This window comes from Hyperoodon ampullatus (genome assembly GCF_949752795.1).
Source record: "Hyperoodon ampullatus genome assembly, chromosome: 18".
Classification (NCBI taxonomy): domain Eukaryota; kingdom Metazoa; phylum Chordata; class Mammalia; order Artiodactyla; family Ziphiidae; genus Hyperoodon; species Hyperoodon ampullatus.
In genome coordinates, this window is record NC_136931.1 from 52,129,711 (window position 1) to 52,151,767 (window position 22,057).

Sequence of the window (22,057 nt, forward strand, 5' to 3'; positions counted from 1 at the left end):
GTTCTACATTCTTGATGTACTAATATTTTCAGGGTGTGGGAGGGTATCAAGCTCTGAAAATACCCTTGGAGAGATTTGCTTATTCAGTTTGGCTTTTTCAATCTCCCTACTACTTCTTTACTAAACACCAGGCGGTTTCCTTCACTTTTCAGAACCATGTTGTTTTTCCCTTGTCTAATGAACTTTGAAATACTTTTGGATGAGCTATTAAGTTTGGGAAAAAATAAACATCTCTTTAAAATAAGGAAGATAATAACAATGACAAGTAGAAAAAGCTCTAAAACAGAGAATATCCTCCATTCTAGCCAATGACTGGGAGTGGAAGGTTGGTGCTCGCTGTCCAGGACGTAGAAATAAAAGCTGAGGGGGCACTGAGGCGTCTCCTGGATCTCTATAAGCCTCCATCATTTCTGCTGAGTAGGGTTGACAGATAAAACATAGGCTGTTTAGTTAAATATGAATGTCAGAAAAACAACGAGTACATTTTGAAGATAAGTATGCCCCAAATAGTATATAGGATCTACTTATACTAAAAATAATGACTTATTATTCATGTGAAGTTCAAGTTTAACTGGGTATCCTGTATTTTTAGTTACTAAATCTGCCAGCCCTACTGATGATCCACAATGGAGGCAGTTCAGGAGTGGTACATGCTGGCTCTCGGACAGTCAGAAATTGCTTCAGCAGATCCAGGTACAGTATGAAATTCTTTTTGGATGTAGCTCAGAAGCCATGGCCAGCCCTTGACTGCAAGTACTGCCTCGGGTTTCCCTGAGGTGGGGTCAACCTTCCTCTTAATGGCCTTTTGGTCAGTCTGGAAGACCATATCCAAGGGGAGCCCCAAAGTCAGTTTCATCCTCACAACCATGTTTCCAATTCCTGGAATTGGCTGCATGTGACTCACAAGAGCTGAGGAGGTTTGTGGAAATTGGGAGTGTCATAGCTTGAACCCTTTGTAGGTAAAGTTTTGCTGTTCTGAGAGTTTGAACAGGAGCAATGTGAAAGACTCCAGGTCCCCAGGTAGCTAGAAATAATCCTGTTCTACTTCTGTGTATGTGACAAGTCTCTAATAGTTCAGAGAGCAAGTATCTGGTCTTAGAAAGACTGATCCAAGCTTGGATGTTTCTGGTGACAAGGCAAGGTCCTGAGTTTCAAGTTCACCTTTTATGGTTGAGGAGACAATAAGGTGGTCAGAAGGGAAATCATGGAGGAGACCTTGGCTTCATCCATTGTGCAGGCTTGTATATGTGGTTCTATGTAGATTGTGTTTCAAAGGTGGAGCTTGTTTACAACTATGAACATTCTCCGATGTGCTTTTTGGACCTTCATTCCCAGAGCGAGAGCAGTGCCGAGGCTCTAGAAATGCCATGGATATTCTGAGCTGTCAGTGGCATTTCCCAGGTACTGTTCCCTTGGTGCCGCTCCTTGAAATGTCCAAAGGGATTATCATCTGTCTTGTGGCGGGTCCTAGCATTGTGAAAGGAAGCTGCTGCACCTGGCTCAGAGGATTTCGGATGTGGTGGGAGGAGTAGTAGTACTACGACTCTAAATTGTATCACAGCATATCTATTCCATCTTGAGAGTGGGGTTGGGGGGTTATGAAGGGGGGCTTTTATTGTTCTTTTATACATTGTACCCTTGGAACTAATTCAATTTTTTAAAATTAATTAATTAATTTTGGGCTGCATTGGGTCTTTGTTGCTGCTAGCGGGCGTTCTCTAGTTGCAGTGAGCGGGGGCTACTCTTGGCTGTGGTGCACGGGCTTCTCATTGCAGTGGCTTCTCTTGTTGCGGAGCATGGGCTCTAGGCACGCAGGCTTCCGTAGTTGTGGCACGTGGGCTCGGTAGATGTGGCACACGGGCTGTAGAGCACAGGCTCAGTAGTTGTGGCGCGCGGGCTTAGTTACTCCGTGGCACGTGGGATCTTCCCAGACCAGGGCTCGAACCCATGTCCCCTGCATTCGCAGGCATATTCTTAACCACTGCTCCACCAGGGAAGCCCAATAATTGAGTTTTTTATAAAGAGAAGATTCCTAATATTATTCCAAAATTTTAAAAATATGTAGTTGGATAACACTATGCAAAATTAACTGATATACTCTTTTATTATTTCTCTTTGCTCCCTGGATTTTTTTCCCCATCCAGTCAGCTAGGCACTGTGAGTTCACTGCATTAGGAAGGTAAAGACTCAGCAGAAATGAGGGAGAAAAAAAGAAAATTCTCAGCTTTGGAATGTTCACAACGGAGGCCACAGTAGAACAGGTGAGAATTCTGTGAACAAAAAATCAATGTCGTCTCAAATGTCAAAAAGTATTCTCTGCACTGGGAGGCAGGAGAGGGAGGGAGGGAAGGACTGAAGGAGAGAGATCAGTGTGGCCAGGGACATGGAGACTGTGCTTGAGGACGATATGCCCAGGAAGAGAATCAGAATCTGGAGAAGATTCATCCTGCATGTGATCATTGCCTCCAGCCAGCACCCTCATCTCAGACGTTGGGAAATTCAGAGAGAGAGTGGGAGTACGTCAGGAGGGCCACGCACATAGTCTGTGTGGCAGGGGTTGTGGCCATTCCCTATTTGTGAGGAGTCCCCAGCAATTTGCAGGCCTCTTCTGGAAAATGCTGGCGGACGTCTCTAGTGCTTATGTGAAAGCTTGTTCACAAACCTTGAAAGATACAGATGTAGATGACAGATAGATGCATAGATAGAAAAATGTAATTAAATAAAACCTCCAGGAAAGGTTTGGAAAATGCCCTTTATTGCATAGGACGTTTCTATTGTCATATGATGTTAGACTGAGTGCCGGTCCCTTCATCCTCCTTCAGACCACGGCATTCTGTCTGCTACTATCCCGAGGGTCCTTTCTTCTCCCTGGAAGGGATAAAACAAATGAGGTAGAACAGGAAGAGACAAGAAGCACTCCAAGCTCTGCTGGTCAGGGTTACCCTCCAGCGTTGCCTTAATGCTCAGAGCCACACACACCACAGTGAGCTTGGCTCCAGATCAACTACCACGCAACGAAGGTTCTGGAACATTTCCATATCTCGGGGGACCTCATTTCCACGTGACTCTCTTTCATATTCCCCTTTGTCACAGAAGGCTAGGTACAGTGGTCAGGGTGAGATGTCAGCTCAGGCCCAAGGCTCTCAGACCTCAAAGTTCTGGTCCTGCAAGGGCCCCTGTCCTCTCTTCAGACCACTCCTGGCTCTCTCTGCCGAGAAGGAGCTGCTGGCAGTACGTCCTCTAAGAGTTGAGGTCCATCGTGCAGACCCTGAGAAAACTCCTAGGAAAAAGCTCCACCTTCTTGTTGAAGTCAACAGAGCTCAATTCCTTTGGTAGTGCTGGGTGTGTCCCAAGCTGATGCAACTGCAGAGCCATTAGGTCAACCAGCACATGTGTGCGGCCCCTTCCCTTAGACTCCTCTGGGCCCTCGTGACATAGGCTCAGAAGACTGCCAGCCTCAAGCCTTATCTCTTCCAAGGGACGGCCACACCGTCTTCCAGGACTTCTGTCCCATGAATCTCAGTTGCTGTGTGGAAATCAAAAGAGAGAAAAGACCCTACCTGCGGGGTCTCTTCGGGCTGGGGCCTTCCCCCGTGGGCTGCTCTCCCTCATTCTCCTTTTCTTCTTGCTTCTCTTCCTCCTCCTCCTCCTCCTCCTCTTCCTCGGGGGTGCTCTGGATTCCACATTGCCCATCAGCTTGGCCATGGTGAGATGAAAGACACGGCAGCTGAAGCCCTCCAGGACGCCGAACTTCACGTGCTGCTGGAGGATCTCCAAGGTGGGGAAGACGCGGCAGCAAGCCATGCACCTGAAGCCGGTCTCCATGGTCACCATCCAGTCCGGTGTCTTGGCGCTGGGTCTCTCCTCGACGGCAGGTGACCCTGATGGGCTGCCTGGCTCTGCCCTTTCCTCATCCTCTTTCTCCTCCCCAGTGGGCTCACTGTCAGACAGGAGGCTTTCAGTGCACACATCAGAAGAGGGGTCAGTGGCTACTGTGCACACATCCTCAGGAAGGGTCACTTCTTCTATCCTCAGCTGCTTTTCAGGCAACTCCAAGGGTTTCTTTGTCTTCCAGGAGACAGCGACACCCTTGTTCACTTGTACCTGCATGTAGTATATTTTCATGCCCCTTTCCTCTTTGTCTGGGTGCAGATAGTTCTTACAGGGTGAAGAGGGTGAGGAGGAGACACAGTGTGATGGGGAAGTGGTCTCTCCTTCTTCCTGATCCTGGGCTAGGGATGCTCTAGGCTGGGCAGTGTCTCGATGAAATCTCCGGATTCCTGAAAAAGGAAATTAAAATCATAATAACATGCGTGGGCCATGCCGGAAGCTGAGGGAGCAGGTGTGGTAGACGAGAGAGGGACATTTGCATGACATAGCTATGTCGTGAGCTTCGTGTCTGTTGGCCGTAGGACGGAGTGGTGTATCTGGTGTCATCAGTGGGCTTTTCATCTGCATGTGGGGGGATACTGGAGCGGTGTCTGTATACAGGGGTGTGGAGTATGGTGGTGAGGGCTGTGGTATGTGAGCGATGCGGCTGGATGCGTGTACGACGAGGAGTGTGAGTTTGGGAATCTCGGTGGTGCATTCCTTGTGGAATGGGGCTGTGGTGCAGGAGAAGCGCACTATGGGTCACGTGCTTGGGGTGTATGTGTGCACTGAGAAGGGCTGTGCCTGGAGGGCGCATGTGTGTGTGTGCTGTGTGGACCTGAGCTGGATGGTCCTGCTCTGAGGCTGGAGGTCTATGATGCAGAACTCTGTCCTTCTCTGGAAGCAAAGGCAAAGACAAAGCCTACATTTTCCTCTGAAGATGCTTAATCTGGTCCCTCTTCCCTCCACCTCAAGCCCAGACCTTTCCGGCCCCTGCTCCTTGACTTCCCCACCATGGTAGTAGCAGTATTCACACACACACACACCCAGACTCAGCTGGCATCCACGCCCTCGTAACAGCTCAGCCATCCTGCCCAGGCTCTTCCACAGAGCCCTCATCACCTCTGATGACCCTGGGTTTCCTCTCAGCCTCCCTGGGATCTGTGTGCCTCCTGCCTCACAGCCAAGCACCCCCTCAACTGAGGAGCCCCGCGCCCTTACCAGCGTAGATGAGCTTGCGCGGAGTAGAAGTACAGAAGAAGTATTTAGAGGCAGAGGAGACCTCCCCTGCCCCTGGGCTGCAGGCTTGGGCCACCACAGTGGATCCAAGCCGAGGGAGATCCTCTTGTGACTTCGAGATTCCTGAGGGAGGAATGAAAGGCTCAGGGTGGGTTCATCAGTCCTCTGTCCACAAATATTTACTGAGTGTGTGACACGTGTCAGGTGCAGTGAATACACACAGTTGAGAGTGTAGTTCCCAGTGGATACTCGAGGATTTAATTCCAATCAATACTTATTCTCTCACTGTCTTGTTGGTAATGTAGGCCTCGGTGGTGACTGTGAGTGTGTGGGAACAGTGAGTGATGTGTATCAGTTATGTCTGTGGTGAGTGTGGGGTTGGCGTGGGGAGCACAGTGCAGATGTGTCTATCTGTGTCTGTGGCCTTGTGTGCATGGTTTCTGTTCACAAGTCAGGAATTCTGGGACATGTAACTTTTCCTTATTGCATGGTGTGGCTTGTATTTATGGTGTGTGTTCATTCATTCATTCACCAAGATTCAGTGAGCAGCTACTCCTGTGTATCCGGCACTCTTCCATTGTTGTAGTCTTTGGTAACGCTGCACATTCTAGTAGGGGAAGACACACACTAAACAAAACTACATAAATATATAATTCATCAGCTGGTGGTAAGTATATAAGGGTTGCCAGACTTAGCGAACAAGAATACAAGGCACCCAGTTAAATTTCAGTTTCAGATAAACCCAGAATAATTTTTTAGTGTAAGTATTCCCATGCAGTGTTTGGTCTTACTTATTTTGAGTGTAAGTATGGCCCATACAATATGTGGGACATACTGATACTGAAAAATTACTTGTTGTTTATTTGGAATTCAAATTGAACTGGATAGCCCATATTTTCTCTGGCAACCCTGACATGGGTTAGTGAGACTGTGGTTTACTGTGGTTTGTACAAAGCGGGTCTGGCATTACTCAAGAATGTGTTATAAGTGTGGTGTGTATGACACGTGACTGGTTCTTATAGAGGTATTTAGAGATGGCTGAAGTTAGCTGTGTTTGTGTGATTGTTGAGGAGATACATATATATATAGTGTGTGTGTGTGTGTGTGTGTGTCATATATATATAGTGTGTGTGTCTATATACATATCTCATCTCCAGCGTTTGGTGTTGGAGGAGAGGATTGTGATACAGGTGGGTTGTGTGAGAACGTAGTACAGAAGGGATGCATGTATATACCTCCATGTGCTGTGTGTGGTTTAATAAGGAAGTTATATGTGGGGTGTGTGATATTTTTGCTGTATCAGAGTGTACATGGGTGTATGAGTTACTGTCTCATAAAACACCCCTAACAAGAATTCTGTATACACTCTTACATACACCGAGTGTCAGCCAGGTCCAGGCAGGGTGACAAGAACTTTACCACGCAGACTTTATATCTGGTAAGCACTCTACCCCCATTCATCCCGCTCTTCTCTGCACTACCACACACACACACACACACACACACACACACACACACACAGAGGAACATAGAGCAAAATATTCTGAATGGTCAGGGGCAGTCATTGCCTTCCCCAGCCTGTCCCAGCCACTGCCTGAAAATCTGCCTGCTGTCTAGAGCTCCATTCCCAGGGCCCATCCTACAGTCTCCAGGGCCCTGGGCCTGGTAGGAGCTACTGGGCTCTAATCTGGGGCAGAGGCCTCTAGCTGGAGCTCTGGGGTGACCACCCCTCTCCCAGGGCAAGCTACTCGCCTCCATTTAATGCACGCAGGCACCCCGTGTCCCGTGGCTCTCAGAGCTCCCCGCAGGACCCTGAGGCCATTTCTCACCCCCGCCCACGCGGTCTCAGTCTCTGGAAAACCCTTCCCTTCCCTTGATCTCCTTTGGGAAATTCTTCCTGTTGAAGGAATAAAACCTCCTTGCTTTCAATATGACACCATCCCTAGACAAACAATCTTCTTTCGAAGTGCATTCCACTTGTCAAGATATTTTTCAACAGGGCCTTCAACTCATGGGGCTTCTCTTTCCACTTTGGTAAAAGAGGCCAAGCAACTCATGGGTCTCTCTCAGCATCCTTGCATCCTTCACATCCCCCACCTCATGACCCCAGGGAAAGATCCAAGAGAATAAGAGAGAAATCGGGGACTGAGAAAAGCTGCACCTGTAGGTCTGTGCAAGCAGGATGCAGCCTGCTATGAGTCCGACAAAGCTCCAGGCCCGGCTGCCCCAGGAGAGAGTCCTCAGACCAGCGGAGCTGACCTCCCATCTCCCAGGGGGCATGTGGCCGTTCTGTGCCGTCTCACACCACAGGGACCCTCCGGATAGATATGGCAGCATCAGTGAGACAAGGTCTCTCGCTCCCTGCTTCACAGGTGACACGTTCTCAGTCCCCCGCTTCCTAGAGAAGGTTCAGTTTGGCAGAAACCCATGTGCCCCAGACAAGTTGCCCCCCACATACCTCCTCCGTTCTCGGCAGTTTCCTGGGACTCTTCATTTTCCAGATGTTTCCTCTTTTGTCGCCTTTCCATCGTACCACCTAGAAGTCTCCCTTAGAAGATGCCTCAAGAGATGTCCAACTCCTCCTCTTCCCTACAGGTTGGCCCTTGTTGGCTCTTGGGCAGTCCGTTGAAATGATTCAATACAAATAAAAATAGTCAAGTCTCCTAAATGGCTGAAAAACTTGTACCACTTAGTGAACCAGCAGTACTGCCTAGTGCTCACCAGGGCTGTTATGTTTGCAAGGTTGCCAGGCGCACAGCGGAATTCTGTGACCTCAGTGATGACATCAGAGCATTCGGTGGACCTAGGTTGAGCACAGTGTCTGCAATAGCACAGGCCCCATTTTCAAGAACAATTTCTTTTTCCCAGCCGAACCTTTCCCGTGAAAGGGAAAGGTTCATACCATATCTATTATAAATTGTATCATACCATGTCTATTATAAAATTAACATTTTGATTGGAGATCTTTTTTTTTTTTTTTTTAGTTTCTGCTTTATAACAAAGTGAATCAGTCATACATATACATCAGTTCCCACATCCCTTCCCTCATGCATCTCCCTCCCTCCCACCCTCCCCATCCCACCCCTCCAGCACCGAGCTGATCTCCCTGTGCTCTGCGGCTGCTTCCCACTATCTATCTACCTTATGTTTGGTAGTGTATATATGTCCATGCCTCTCTTTCGTTTTGTCACAGCTTACCCTTCCCCCTCCCCATATCCTCAAGTCCATTCTCAAGTAGGTCTGTGTCTTTATTCCCGTTTTACCCCTAGGTTCTTCATGACATTTTTTTTTAATTCCATATATATATGTTAGCATACGGTATTTGTCTTTCTCTTTCTGACTTACTTCACTCTGTATGACAGACTCTAGGTCTATCCACCTCATTACAAATAGCTCAGTTTCGTTTCTTTTTATGGCTGAGTAATATTCCATTGTATATATGTGCCACATCTTCTTTATCCATTCATCCAATGATGGACACTTAGGTTGTTTCCAGCTCCGGGCTATTGTGAATAGAGCTGCAATGAACATTTTGGTACATGTCTCTTTTTGAATTATGGTTTTCTCAGGGTATATGCCTAGTAGTGGGATTGCTGGATCATATGGTAGTTCTATTTTTAGTTTTTTAAGGAACCTCCATACTGTTCTCCATAGTGGCTGTACCAATTCACATTCCCACCAGCAGTGCAAGAGTGTTCCCTTTTCTCCACACCCTCTCCAGTATTTATTGTTCTAGATTTCTTGATGATGGCCATTCTGACTGGTGTGAGATGATATCTCATTGTAGTTTTGACTTGCATTTCTCTAATGATTAATGATGTTGAGCATTCTTTCATGTGTTTGTTGGCAGTCTGTATATCTTCTTTGGAGAAATGCCTATTTAAGTCTTCTGCCCATTTTTGGGTTGGGTTTTTTGTTTTTTTGCTATTGAGCTGCATGAGCTGTTTATAAATTTTGGAGATTAATTCTTTGTCAGTTGCTTCATTTGCAAATATTTTCTCCCATTCTGAGTGTTGTCTTTTGGCCTTGTTTATGGTTTCCTTTGCTGTGCAAAAGCTTTGAAGTTTCATTAGGTCCCATTTGTTTACCTTTGTTTTTATTTCCATTTCCCTAGGAGGTGGGTCCAAAAGGATCTTGCTGTGATTTATGTCATAGAGTGTTCTGCCTATGTTTTCCTCTGAGAGTTTGATAGTTTCTGGCCTTACATTTAGGTCTTTAATCCATTTTGAGCTTATTTTTGTGTATGGTGTTAGGGAATGATCTAATCTCATACTTTTACATGTCCCTGTCCAGTTTTCCCAGCACCACTTATTGAAGAGGCTGTCCTTTCTCCAGTGTACATTCCTGCCTCCTTTATCAAAGATAAGTTGACCATATGTGCGTGGGTTTATCTCTGGGCTTTCTATCCTGTTCCGTTGATCTATCTTTCTGTTTTTGTGCCAGTACCACACTGTCTTGATTACTGTAGCTTTGTAGTATAGTCTGAAGTCAGGGAGCCTGATTCCTCCAGCTCCGTTTTTCGTTCTCAAGATTGCTTTGGCTATTCGGGGTCTTTTGTTTCTCCAAACAAATTTTGAAATTTTTGGTTCTAGTTCTGTGAAAAATGCCAGTGGTAGTTTGATAGGGATTGCATTGAATCTGTAGATTGCTTTGGGTAGTAGAGTCATTTTCACAATATTGATTCTTCCAATCCAGGAGCATGGTATATCTCTCCATCTATTTGTATCATCTTTAATTTCTTTCATCAGTGTCTTATAATTCTCTGCATACAGGTCTTTTGTCTCCTTAGGTAGGTTTATTCCTAGATATTTTATTCTTTTTGTTGCAATGGTAAATGGGAGTGTTTTCTTGATTTCATTTTCCGATTTTTCATCATTAGTGTACAGGAATGCCAGAGATTTCTGTGCATTAATTTTGTATCCTGCTACTTTACCAAATTCATTGATTAGCTCTAGTAGTTTTCTGGTAGCATCTTTAGGATTCTCTATGTATAGTATCATGTCATCAGCAAACAGTGACAGCTTTACTTCTTCTGGAGATCTTTTAATGTCTTTTCTAGAGAGATTTAATATGAATATTTTAAATGGTCTCCAGTTTCCCTGTGGATTATTGACATTTTAAACTCTGCACTTCAATTTTCCCTCAATACGTGTAATTTTGTCACGGCTATTTCTGTACTTAAAGATGAGGAACTATATAATTGATTTCTTCATTTTTTTCCCCATCTCTTTCCAAGGTACTGAATTTGATTGTGTCTTACGAATGAGTGCAAAATGCTAGTCCTTGAGTCAGGACATTGGGCCCTTTACCAAGTAACTCAAACTATCTGGGCTTCAGCTTCTGTATGTGCGATCAAGAGGCTTGGACTAGCTGACTTTTCAAATGCTGTGTTTCTTTGATTCACTCTCACTTACTGATCTGCTCCTTAAGAAGAGGGTCTGTTCTCATAAAGTAACAACAGTCTTTTCCTAACCTTGGGTTGGGCGGAGTTTAACTGGTCATACTCAGTTTGTTAGTTCTATTTCCTTCTATGTATGCTTAGCTCTAAATAATTTATATGGCTCTTGTGACTATTTTTAGATCTTATTTTTTTCTTATTTTCTTTTACAGTTTCTAATTTGTTATCGCCAGTGTAGAGGAGCCTGATTGATTTTTTAAATTTATTGATCTTGTATGTGTGTGCCTTGTTGAACCGTCTTATTAGTTCCTGCTAGTTTATCTGTGGGTTCTTTTGTGTCTCCTAGATAAATGAGCATATTAAACGTAAATAATGTGTTCTTTGGATAAAGTTTATTTTCTTGCATCTATATATATAGAAGCAATATGTTGAAGTGATTTAAATATTTCAATACTTACATACCTGTTATCACAATCTAACGTTCTTGATCTTCTTTTCTTTCAATCAATATTATGTTTTCAAGATTTATCCACGTGAATCCATATAGATCTAGGTCTTTGATTTTTGACTGTTTGCTATTATTTCATCACATGCGTATAGCATCACTTATTTTCCATTCAAGCATTATTGGACAATTGGATTGTTTCCCTCCCTTCTCTAGAACAAACAACGTTTCCTAGAATATCCCTGAAGATGTCTGACAGTCGAGAAGGGCCAGGCTGCCCGAAGGATTGCTACTTGCTTTTAGCCACCTTCCAACAGGCCATCTCCAGCCAGCAATTTGAAGCACAGCTGAAATGAAAACTCCCCCAAATGTGGAGATGTTAGGAGCTTCCTAGAAGGTGGGAGGTTAATGATAGGCATCCTGCTGGGATCCCAGGGGAGTCTGAGCTGGCCTGAAGCTCATCTTCCTCCTCCACCTCTCAAGAGAAATGTGGGGCCTCGCTGGTGGCGCAGTGGTTGAGAGTCCGCCTGCCGATGCAGGGGATACGGGTTCGTGCCCCGGTCTGGGAGGATCCCATATGCCGCGGAGCGGCTGGGCCCGTGAGCCATGGCTGCTGAGCCTGCGCATCCGGAGCCTGTGCTCCGCAACGGGAGAGGCCACAACAGTGAGAGGCCCGCGTACCACAAAAAAAAAAAAAAAAAAAAAAAAAAAAAAAAAAAAAGAGAAATGTGGAGGAAAGAAGACTTCCAAAACTGTGAGTAGGCAGAGGGAGAGGTATTGGGGGCCGAAGCTGTAACTGAGGTCTTGGAGTGGGCTGTGAGGACGCAGAGCCTCTAGAGAGCCAGGCTCTGCCTTCTGAGAACTTCTCCCCTAAGGCTGCTCCTAATTCAGGTGATACCAGCCATATAGAGCCGACTTGGCCCACACTGTCACAGAAAGCCTTATCAGAATCTCTTCTTCTTCATACACTCTTGTGTCTGTTACTTGGTTATTGCCTTTGGTGCTCCACTGATGTGAACCACAGTCGCCAGGGGATGGAGGACACTAGTGACCCATCTTGCTCTGTGGCCTCAGTCCACAGCTTGAGGGTAAGGGAAGAGGCCAAATGAAGGTCAAGAAGGAAAGATGGAGTTTGAAGAGAAGACCTGAGTTAAGGGTGTCTTCTCAAGTCTTGATGAATGAAATGTAGCTCCAGTACCTGAAGTCCTGCTTGTTCTCAAGGCTGACCACGGGGCTGGGTGCACTCAGTGAAGGAGCCGTATACACTTAGTATTTCCTTGCTTGCTCACACTTGCCCTCCTCTGATACACCCTCTGCAAGCCTGATCTTCCCCTGAAAGAACTTTCCACCTGCTACTGTCATCTCCTGAACATTTGCTTCCCCTTCCTAGTGTCCCCCTAGAATGCCATTGCAGCCAATTCATAATTTGATAATCATGCTTCTTACCATATTCTCAGCAACTTCTGATAAATTTTATTCACTTTATTCCATAGTCTTCACACATCAATAATCTTCCTTAACTTCCTAGCTGCAGGTTAACCCATTCGGAATCATTTCTTTTTCTTTCTCTTCTTTGGCAAATCCTTTCTATCTTTTAAGGTCTTTTTCTTGTCTCTCTACCATCCTGCCTTCCTGAACTTCTTTTTTTTCCGTTTAAGTAACCTTTCAATCTCCTTCCCCAATTTCCTCATAAACATTTAGAGTTTATGCCTCACACGTTAGACAGCGGTTTATGAATGGCCAGGCATAATGGACTCAGAATGAGTTGGCACCCCCGAGGTACCTGTCTTGCTGGGGAGCCACAGGTGAAGGGCTGGCTGCTGGACACATGTTGGCATGGAGTCAGGCTGAGTGGCCTCAGGGTGTTTGCTCTGCACTTGTGTGTGTTTCTCCCTAGTTGGTTTCTTTGTCCAGCCACCTGTGCCCTCCCTCCATCCAGCCCAGGGAATCCTTCTCATCACAGGGGTAAGATGTTTGTCTCATTTTCCATCACATCCTTTCCCCAAAGTTTGGTTGTGAGTTGTTCCCATTCCAAAGACCTCTCCTCTTTGAAGAGAAAAGAGAAAATCTTTTCTCTCCTTTTCTCTCACTTCACTTCTGCTCTATTATCTCCTCCGTCCAGAATGGCCCACTGACTCAAATGGCTGTAGATCCAAAGATGGCAAGAAATGCCAGCAATTCTGAGATAATAATACGCATGTATCAGGAACACTGGAAAACCTTTATCCCGCCACATTAAACAAAATTGCACTTCCAGTGTATTCAGAGTCTCAGAAACACAAATGATATAGAAATTGAATTACACTCAAGTTTTTCTTTCCTCCTTTCCTGATTTATTCTAATCCTCAAAGTTAACATGATGAACTATTTGTTAGGTAAAGTTTCAGACATTTTCTACACATGCACACTTTTCTTTTTTTCACATAAGAGTGTGAACTAGGTCACTTTCAACATGCTGTGATTCTGTGATTCACTGTCTCCCACCGAGTCATCCACAGATAAAGTCATCTGTTTCATGGAGAAATATTTCCAATAGCTAATAGCCAATGTCTGTGGAGTGCTTACTCTGTGTCGGTTTCTTGTAACTACTTTACAGATCTTTTGTACAACGTACCCATGGACCAGGTACAATGATAACCCCCAAGTGACAGATAAGTGCAGATAAGTACAAATAAATACAGAGGCCAAGTGACTTGCCCAAGACACTGGAGCAAATCAAAATCCATGCCTCTGTAATCATTTTGCTCTATTGCCTCTGTCTGGGAGGCTTGATGATTTGGCAACTAAAACCTTAAATATCATGTTCCATTTTTATATGTGTGACACAAGCGTGGGGCTGTGATATGGGGTAACTAACCTGACTACTTTTGAAAACCCTTATGCACCTGGATGAAAGTAAGCCAGGGACTGCAAGCTATAGATTGAAGGTTTCCTACCAACTTTTAAAAATAGCTTCTTGAATGCAATTTATGTAATGTCAAGTCTAGGATGTAGTCCAAATAGTAACAGAAAAATGGAGATATGTAGAAAAATACTTAAAGTTGACAAGTATTGGGAGTGTAGTATTTTTGGGGCCAGCGTGTAGACCATAGGAAAACTTGCTGTTTCCATCCCAAAGGGAAGAGCCCTACGTTGCAACTGCCAAGGTCCCTGGGGCAGCAAGTGTGCTCAGTGCTTAGTAAAGAAGCATCCTCAGTTTGATAGAATCTTACGGGAGCCTTACATTGGGTTAGCAGTTCTACATTCTTGATGTACTAATATTTTCAGGGTGTGGGAGGGTATCAAGCTCTGAAAATACCCTTGGAGAGATTTGCTTATTCAGTTTGGCTTTTTCAATCTCCCTACTACTTCTTTACTAAACACCAGGCGGTTTCCTTCACTTTTCAGAACCATGTTGTTTTTCCCTTGTCTAATGAACTTTGAAATACTTTTGGATGAGCTATTAAGTTTGGGAAAAAATAAACATCTCTTTAAAATAAGGAAGATAATAACAATGACAAGTAGAAAAAGCTCTAAAACAGAGAATATCCTCCATTCTAGCCAATGACTGGGAGTGGAAGGTTGGTGCTCGCTGTCCAGGACGTAGAAATAAAAGCTGAGGGGGCACTGAGGTGTCTCCTGGATCTCTATAAGCCTCCATCATTTCTGCTGAGTAGGGTTGACAGATAAAATATAGGCTGTTTAGTTAAATATGAATGTCAGAAAAACAATGAGTACATTTTGAAGATAAGTATGCCCCAAATAGTATATAGGATCTACTTATACTAAAAATAATGACTTATTATTCATGTGAAGTTCAAGTTTAACTGGGTATCCTGTATTTTTAGTTACTAAATCTGCCAGCCCTACTGATGATCCACAATGGAGGCAGTTCAGGAGCGGTACATGCTGGCTCTCGGACAGTCAGAAATTGCTTCAGCAGATCCAGGTACAGTATGAAATTCTTTTTAGATGTAGCTCAGAAGCCGTGGCCAGCCCTTGACTGCAAGTACTGCCTCGGGTTTCCCTGAGGTGGGGTCAACCTTCCTCTTAATGGCCTTTTGGTCAGTCTGGAAGACCATATCCAAGGGGAGCCCCAAAGTCAGTTTCATCCTCACAACCATGTTTCCAATTCCTGGAATTGGCTGCATGTGACTCACAAGAGCTGAGGAGGTTTGTGGAAATTGGGAGTGTCATAGCTTGAACCCTTTGTAGGTAAAGTTTTGCTGTTCTGAGAGTTTGAACAGGAGCAATGTGAAAGACTCCAGGTCCCCAGGTAGCTAGAAGTAATCCTGTTCTACTTCTGTGTATGTGACAAGTCTCTAATAGTTCAGAGAGCAAGTATTTGGTCTTAGAAAGACTGATCCAAGCTTGGATGTTTCTGGTGACAAGGCAAGGTCCTGAGTTTCAAGTTCACCTTTTATGGTTGAGGAGACAATAAGGTGGTCAGAAGGGAAATCATGGAGGAGACCTTGGCTTCATCCATTGTGCAGGCTTGTATATGTGGTTCTATGTAGATTGTGTTTCAAAGGCGGAGCTTGTTTACAACTATGAACATTCTCCGATGTGCTTTTTGGACCTTCATTCCCAGAGCGAGAGCAGTGCCGAGGCTCTAGAAATGCCATGGATATTCTGAGCTGTCAGTGGCATTTCCCAGGTACTGTTCCCTTGGTGCCGCTCCTTGAAATGTCCAAAGGGATTATCATCTGTCTTGTGGCGGGTCCTAGCATTGTGAAAGGAAGCTGCTGCACCTGGCTCAGAGGATTTCGGATGTGGTGGGAGGAGTAGTAGTACTACGACTCTAAATTGTATCACAGCATATCTATTCCATCTTGAGAGTGGGGTTGGGGGGTTATGAAGGGGGGCTTTTATTGTTCTTTTATACATTGTACCCTTGGAACTAATTCAATTTTTTAAAATTAATTAATTAATTTTGGGCTGCATTGGGTCTTTGTTGCTGCTAGCGGGCGTTCTCTAGTTGCAGTGAGCGGGGGCTACTCTTGGCTGTGGTGCACGGGCTTCTCATTGCAGTGGCTTCTCTTGTTGCGGAGCATGGGCTCTAGGCACGCAGGCTTCCGTAGTTGTGGCACGTGGGCTCGGTAGATGTGGCACACGGGCTGTAGAGCGCAGGCTCAGTAGTTGTGGCGCGCGGGCTTAGTTACTCCGTGGCACGTGGGATCTTCCCAGACCAGGGCTCGAACCCATGTCCCCTGCATTCGCAGGCATATTCTTAACCACTGCTCCACCAGGGAAGCCCAATAATTGAGTTTTTTATAAAGAGAAGATTCCTAATATTATTCCAAAATTTTAAAAATATGTAGTTGGATAACACTATGCAAAATTAACTGATATACTCTTTTATTATTTCTCTTTGCTCCCTGGATTTTTTTCCCCATCCAGTCAGCTAGGCACTGTGAGTTCACTGCATTAGGAAGGTAAAGACTCAGCAGAAATGAGGGAGAAAAAAAGAAAATTCTCAGCTTTGGAATGTTCACAACGGAGGCCACAGTAGAACAGGTGAGAATTCTGTGAACAAAAAATCAATGTCGTCTCAAATGTCAAAAAGTATTCTCTGCACTGGGAGGCAGGAGAGGGAGGGAGGGAAGGACTGAAGGAGAGAGATCAGTGTGGCCAGGGACATGGAGACTGTGCTTGAGGACGATATGCCCAGGAAGAGAATCAGAATCTGGAGAAGATTCAGCCTGCATGTGATCATTGCCTCCAGCCAGCACCCTCATCTCAGACGTTGGGAAATTCAGAGAGAGAGTGGGAGTACGTCAGGAGGGCCACGCACATAGTCTGTGTGGCAGGGGTTGTGGCCATTCCCTATTTGTGAGGAGTCCCCGGCAATTTGCAGGCCTCTTCTGGAAAATGCTGGCGGACGTCTCTAGTGCTTATGTGAAAGCTTGTTCACAAACCTTGAAAGATACAGATGTAGATGACAGATAGATGCATAGATAGAAAAATGTAATTAAATAAAACCTCCAGGAAAGGTTTGGAAAATGCCGTTTATTGCATAGGACGTTTCTATTGTCATATGATGTTAGACTGAGTGCCGGTCCCTTCATCCTCCTTCAGACCACGGCATTCTGTCTTCTACTATCCCGAGGGTCCTTTCTTCTCCCTGGAAGGGATAAAACAAATGAGGTAGAACAGGAAGAGACAAGAAGCACTCCAAGCTCTGCTGGTCAGGGTTACCCTCCAGCGTTGCCTTAATGCTCAGAGCCACACACACCACAGTGAGCTTGGCTCCAGATCAACTACCACGCAACGAAGGTTCTGGAACATTTCCATATCTCGGGGGACCTCATTTCCACGTGACTCTCTTTCATATTCCCCTTTGTCACAGAAGGCTAGGTACAGTGGTCAGGGTGAGATGTCAGCTCAGGCCCAAGGCTCTCAGACCTCAAAGTTCTGGTCCTGCAAGGGCCCCTGTCCTCTCTTCAGACCACTCCTGGCTCTCTCTGCCGAGAAGGAGCTGCTGGCAGTACGTCCTCTAAGAGTTGAGGTCCATCGTGCAGACCCTGAGAAAACTCCTAGGAAAAAGCTCCACCTTCTTGTTGAAGTCAACAGAGCTCAATTCCTTTGGTAGTGCTGGGTGTGTCCCAAGCTGATGCAACTGCAGAGCCATTAGGTCAACCAGCACATGTGTGCGGCCCCTTCCCTTAGACTCCTCTGGGCCCTCGTGACATAGGCTCAGAAGACTGCCAGCCTCAAGCCTTATCTCTTCCAAGGGACGGCCACACCGTCTTCCAGGACTTCTGTCCCATGAATCTCAGTTGCTGTGTGGAAATCAAAAGAGAGAAAAGACCCTACCTGCGGGGTCTCTTCGGGCTGGGGCCTTCCCCCGTGGGCTGCTCTCCCTCATTCTCCTTTTCTTCTTGCTTCTCTTCCTCCTCCTCCTCCTCCTCCTCTTCCTCGGGGGTGCTCTGGATTCCACATTGCCCATCAGCTTGGCCATGGTGAGATGAAAGACACGGCAGCTGAAGCCCTCCAGGACGCCGAACTTCACGTGCTGCTGGAGGATCTCCAAGGTGGGGAAGACGCGGCAGCAAGCCATGCACCTGAAGCCGGTCTCCATGGTCACCATCCAGTCCGGTGTCTTGGCGCTGGGTCTCTCCTCGACGGCAGGTGACCCTGATGGGCTGCCTGGCTCTGCCCTTTCCTCATCCTCTTTCTCCTCCCCAGTGGGCTCACTGTCAGACAGGAGGCTTTCAGTGCACACATCAGAAGAGGGGTCAGTGGCTACTGTGCACACATCCTCAGGAAGGGTCACTTCTTCTATCCTCAGCTGCTTTTCAGGCAACTCCAAGGGTTTCTTTGTCTTCCAGGAGACAGCGACACCCTTGTTCACTTGTACCTGCATGTAGTATATTTTCATGCCCCTTTCCTCTTTGTCTGGGTGCAGATAGTTCTTACAGGGTGAAGAGGGTGAGGAGGAGACACAGTGTGATGGGGAAGCGGTCTCTCCTTCTTCCTGATCCTGGGCTAGGGATGCTCTAGGCTGGGCAGTGTCTCGATGAAATCTCCGGATTCCTGAAAAAGGAAATTAAAATCATAATAACATGCGTGGGCCATGCCGGAAGCTGAGGGAGCAGGTGTGGTAGACGAGAGAGGGACATTTGCATGACATAGCTATGTCGTGAGCTTCGTGTCTGTTGGCCGTAGGACGGAGTGGTGTATCTGGTGTCATCAGTGGGCTTTTCATCTGCATGTGGGGGGATACTGGAGCGGTGTCTGTATACAGGGGTGTGGAGTATGGTGGTGAGGGCTGTGGTATGTGAGCGATGCGGCTGGATGCGTGTACGACGAGGAGTGTGAGTTTGGGAATCTCGGTGGTGCATTCCTTGTGGAATGGGGCTGTGGTGCAGGAGAAGCGCACTGTGGGTCAGGTGCTTGGGGTGTATGTGTGCACTGAGAAGGGCTGTGCCTGGAGGGCGCATGTATGTGTGAGCTGTGTGGACCTGAGCTGGATGGTCCTGCTCTGAGGCTGGAGGTCTGTGATGCAGAACTCTGTCCTTCTCTGGAAGCAAAGGCAAAGACAAAGCCTACATTTTCCTCTGAAGATGCTTAATCTGGTCCCTCTTCCCTCCACCTCAAGCCCAGACCTTTCCGGCCCCTGCTCCTTGACTTCCCCACCATGGTAGTAGCAGTATTCACACACACACACACCCAGACTCAGCTGGCATCCACGCCCTCGTAACAGCTCAGCCATCCTGCCCAGGCTCTTCCACAGAGCCCTCATCACCTCTGATGACCCTGGGTTTCCTCTCAGCCTCCCTGGGATCTGTGTGCCTCCTGCCTCACAGCCAAGCACCCCCTCACCTGAGGAGCCCCGCGCCCTTACCAGCGTAGATGAGCTTGCGCGGAGTAGAAGTACAGAAGAAGTATTTAGAGGTAGAGGAGACCTCCCCTGCCCCTGGGCTGCAGGCTTGGGCCACCACAGTGGATCCAAGCCGAGGGAGATCCTCTTGTGACTTCGAGATTCCTGAGGGAGGAATGAAAGGCTCAGGGTGGGTTCATCAGTCCTCTGTCCACAAATATTTACTGAGTGTGTGACACGTGTCAGGTGCAGTGAATACACACAGTTGAGAGTGTAGTTCCCAGTGGATACTCGAGGATTTAATTCCAATCAATACTTATTCTCTCACTGTCTTGTTGGTAATGTAGGCCTCGGTGGTGACTGTGAGTGTGTGGGAAGAGTGAGTGATGTGTATCAGTTATGTCTGTGGTGAGTGTGGGTTTGGCGTGGGGAGCACAGTGCAGATGTGTCTATCTGTGTCTGTGGCCTTTGTGTGCATGGTTTCTGTTCACAAGTAAGGAATTCTGGGACATGTAACTTTTCCTTATTGCATGGTGTGGCTTGTATTTATGGTGTGTGTTCATTCATTCATTCACCAAGATTCAGTGAGCAGCTACTCCTGTGTATCCGGCACTCTTCCATTGTTGTAGTCTTTGGTAACGCTGCACATTCTAGTAGGGGAAGACACACACTAAACAAAACTACATAAATATATAATACATCAGCTGGTGGTAAGTATATAAGGGTTGCCAGACTTAGCGAACAAGAATACAAGGCACCCAGTTAAATTTCAGTTTCAGATAAACCCAGAATAATTTTTTAGTGTAAGTATTCCCATGCAGTATTTGGTCTTACTTATTTTGAGTGTAAGTATGGCCCATACAATATGTGGGACATACTGATACTGAAAAATGACTTGTTGTTTATCTGGAATTCAAATTGAACTGGATAGTCCATATTTTCTCTGGCAACCCTGACATGGGTTAGTGAGACTGTGGTTTACTGTGGTTTGTACAAAGCGGGTCTGGCATTACTCAAGAATGTGTTATAAGTGTGGTGTGTATGACACGTGACTGGTTCTTATAGAGGTATTTAGAGATGGCTGAAGTTAGCTGTGTTTGTGCGAGAGTTGAGGAGATACATATATATATAGTGTGTGTGTGTGTGTGTGTGTGTGTGTGTCATATATATATAGTGTGTGTGTCTATATACATATCTCATCTCCAGCGTTTGGTGTTGGAGGAGAGGATTGTGATACAGGTGGGTTGTATGAGAACGTAGTACAGAAGGGATGCATGTATATACCTCCATGTGCTGTGTGTGGTTTAATAAGGAAGTTATATGTGGGGTGTGTGATATTTTTGCTGTATCAGAGTGTACATGGGTGTATGAGTTACTGTCTCATAAAACACCCCTAACAAGAATTCTGTATACAGTCTTACGTACACCGAGTGTCAGCCAGGTCCAGGCAGGGTGACAAGAACTTTACCACGCAGACTTTATATCTGGTAAGCACTCTACCCCCATTCATCCCGCTCTTCTCTGCACTACCACACACACACACAGACACACACACACACACACACACACACACACACACACAGAGGAACATAGAGCAAAATATTCTGAATGGTCAGGGGCAGTCATTGCCTTCCCCAGCCTGTCCCAGCCACTGCCTGAAAATCTGCCTGCTGTCTAGAGCTCCATTCCCAGGGCCCATCCTACAGTCTCCAGGGCCCTGGGCCTGGTAGGAGCTACTGGGCTCTAATCTGGGGCAGAGGCCTCTAGCTGGAGCTCTGGGGTGACCACCCCTCTCCCAGGGCAAGCTACTCGCCTCCATTTAATGCACGCAGGCACCCCGTGTCCCGTGGCTCTCAGAGCTCCCCGCAGGACCCTGAGGCCATTTCTCACCCCCGCCCACGCGGTCTCAGTCTCTGGAAAACCCTTCCCTTCCCTTGATCTCCTTTGGGAAATTCTTCCTGTTGAAGGAATAAAACCTCCTTGCTTTCAATATGACACCATCCCTAGACAAACAATCTTCTTTCGAAGTGCATTCCACTTGTCAAGATATTTTTCAACAGGGCCTTCAACTCATGGGGCTTCTCTTTCCACTTTGGTAAAAGAGGCCAAGCAACTCATGGGTCTCTCTCAGCATCCTTGCATCCTTCACATCCCCCACCTCATGACCCCAGGGAAAGATCCAAGAGAATAAGAGAGAAACCGGGGACTGAGAAAAGCTGCACCTGTAGGTCTGTGCAAGCAGGATGCAGCCTGCTATGAGTCCGACAAAGCTCCAGGCCCGGCTGCCCCAGGAGAGAGTCCTCAGACCAGCGGAGCTGACCTCCCATCTCCCAGGGGGCATGTGGCCGTTCTGTGCCGTCTCACACCACAGGGACCCTCCGGATAGATACGGCAGCATCAGTGAGACAAGGTCTCTCGCTCCCTGCTTCACAGGTGACACGTTCTCAGTCCCCCGCTTCCTAGAGAAGGTTCAGTTTGGCAGAAACCCATGTGCCCCAGACAAGTTGCCCCCCACATACCTCCTCCATTCTCGGCAGTTTCCTGGGACTCTTCATTTTCCAGATGTTTCCTCTTTTGTCGCCTTTCCATCGTACCACCTAGAAGTCTCCCTTAGAAGATGCCTCAAGAGATGTCCAACTCCTCCTCTTCCCTACAGGTTGGCCCTTGTTGGCTCTTGGGCAGTCCGTTGAAATGATTCAATACAAATAAAAATAGTCAAGTCTCCTAAATGGCTGAAAAACTTGTACCACTTAGTGAACCAGCAGTACTGCCTAGTGCTCACCAGGGCTGTTATGTTTGCAAG

At 46.5% G+C, this 22,057-nt stretch overlaps 2 protein-coding genes across 2 annotated transcripts; both read right to left on the minus strand.

Moving 5' to 3' along the window:
• Positions 1-3,556: 3,556 nt before the first annotated feature.
• On the minus strand, positions 3,557-7,637 carry LOC307066881 (protein FAM170A-like; the record flags this gene model as incomplete). The annotated part of the gene is given in 4 exon segments (XM_079724102.1): positions 3,557-3,673; positions 3,679-4,280; positions 5,092-5,232; positions 7,568-7,637. Coding segments are annotated over 4 exon segments (930 nt in total).
• Positions 7,638-17,743: 10,106 nt separating this feature from the next.
• Positions 17,744-21,843, minus strand: LOC307066882 (protein FAM170A-like; the record flags this gene model as incomplete). The annotated part of the gene is given in 3 exon segments (XM_079724103.1): positions 17,744-17,860; positions 17,866-18,467; positions 21,774-21,843. Coding segments are annotated over 3 exon segments (789 nt in total).
• Between the last annotated feature and the right edge of the window lie 214 nt (positions 21,844-22,057).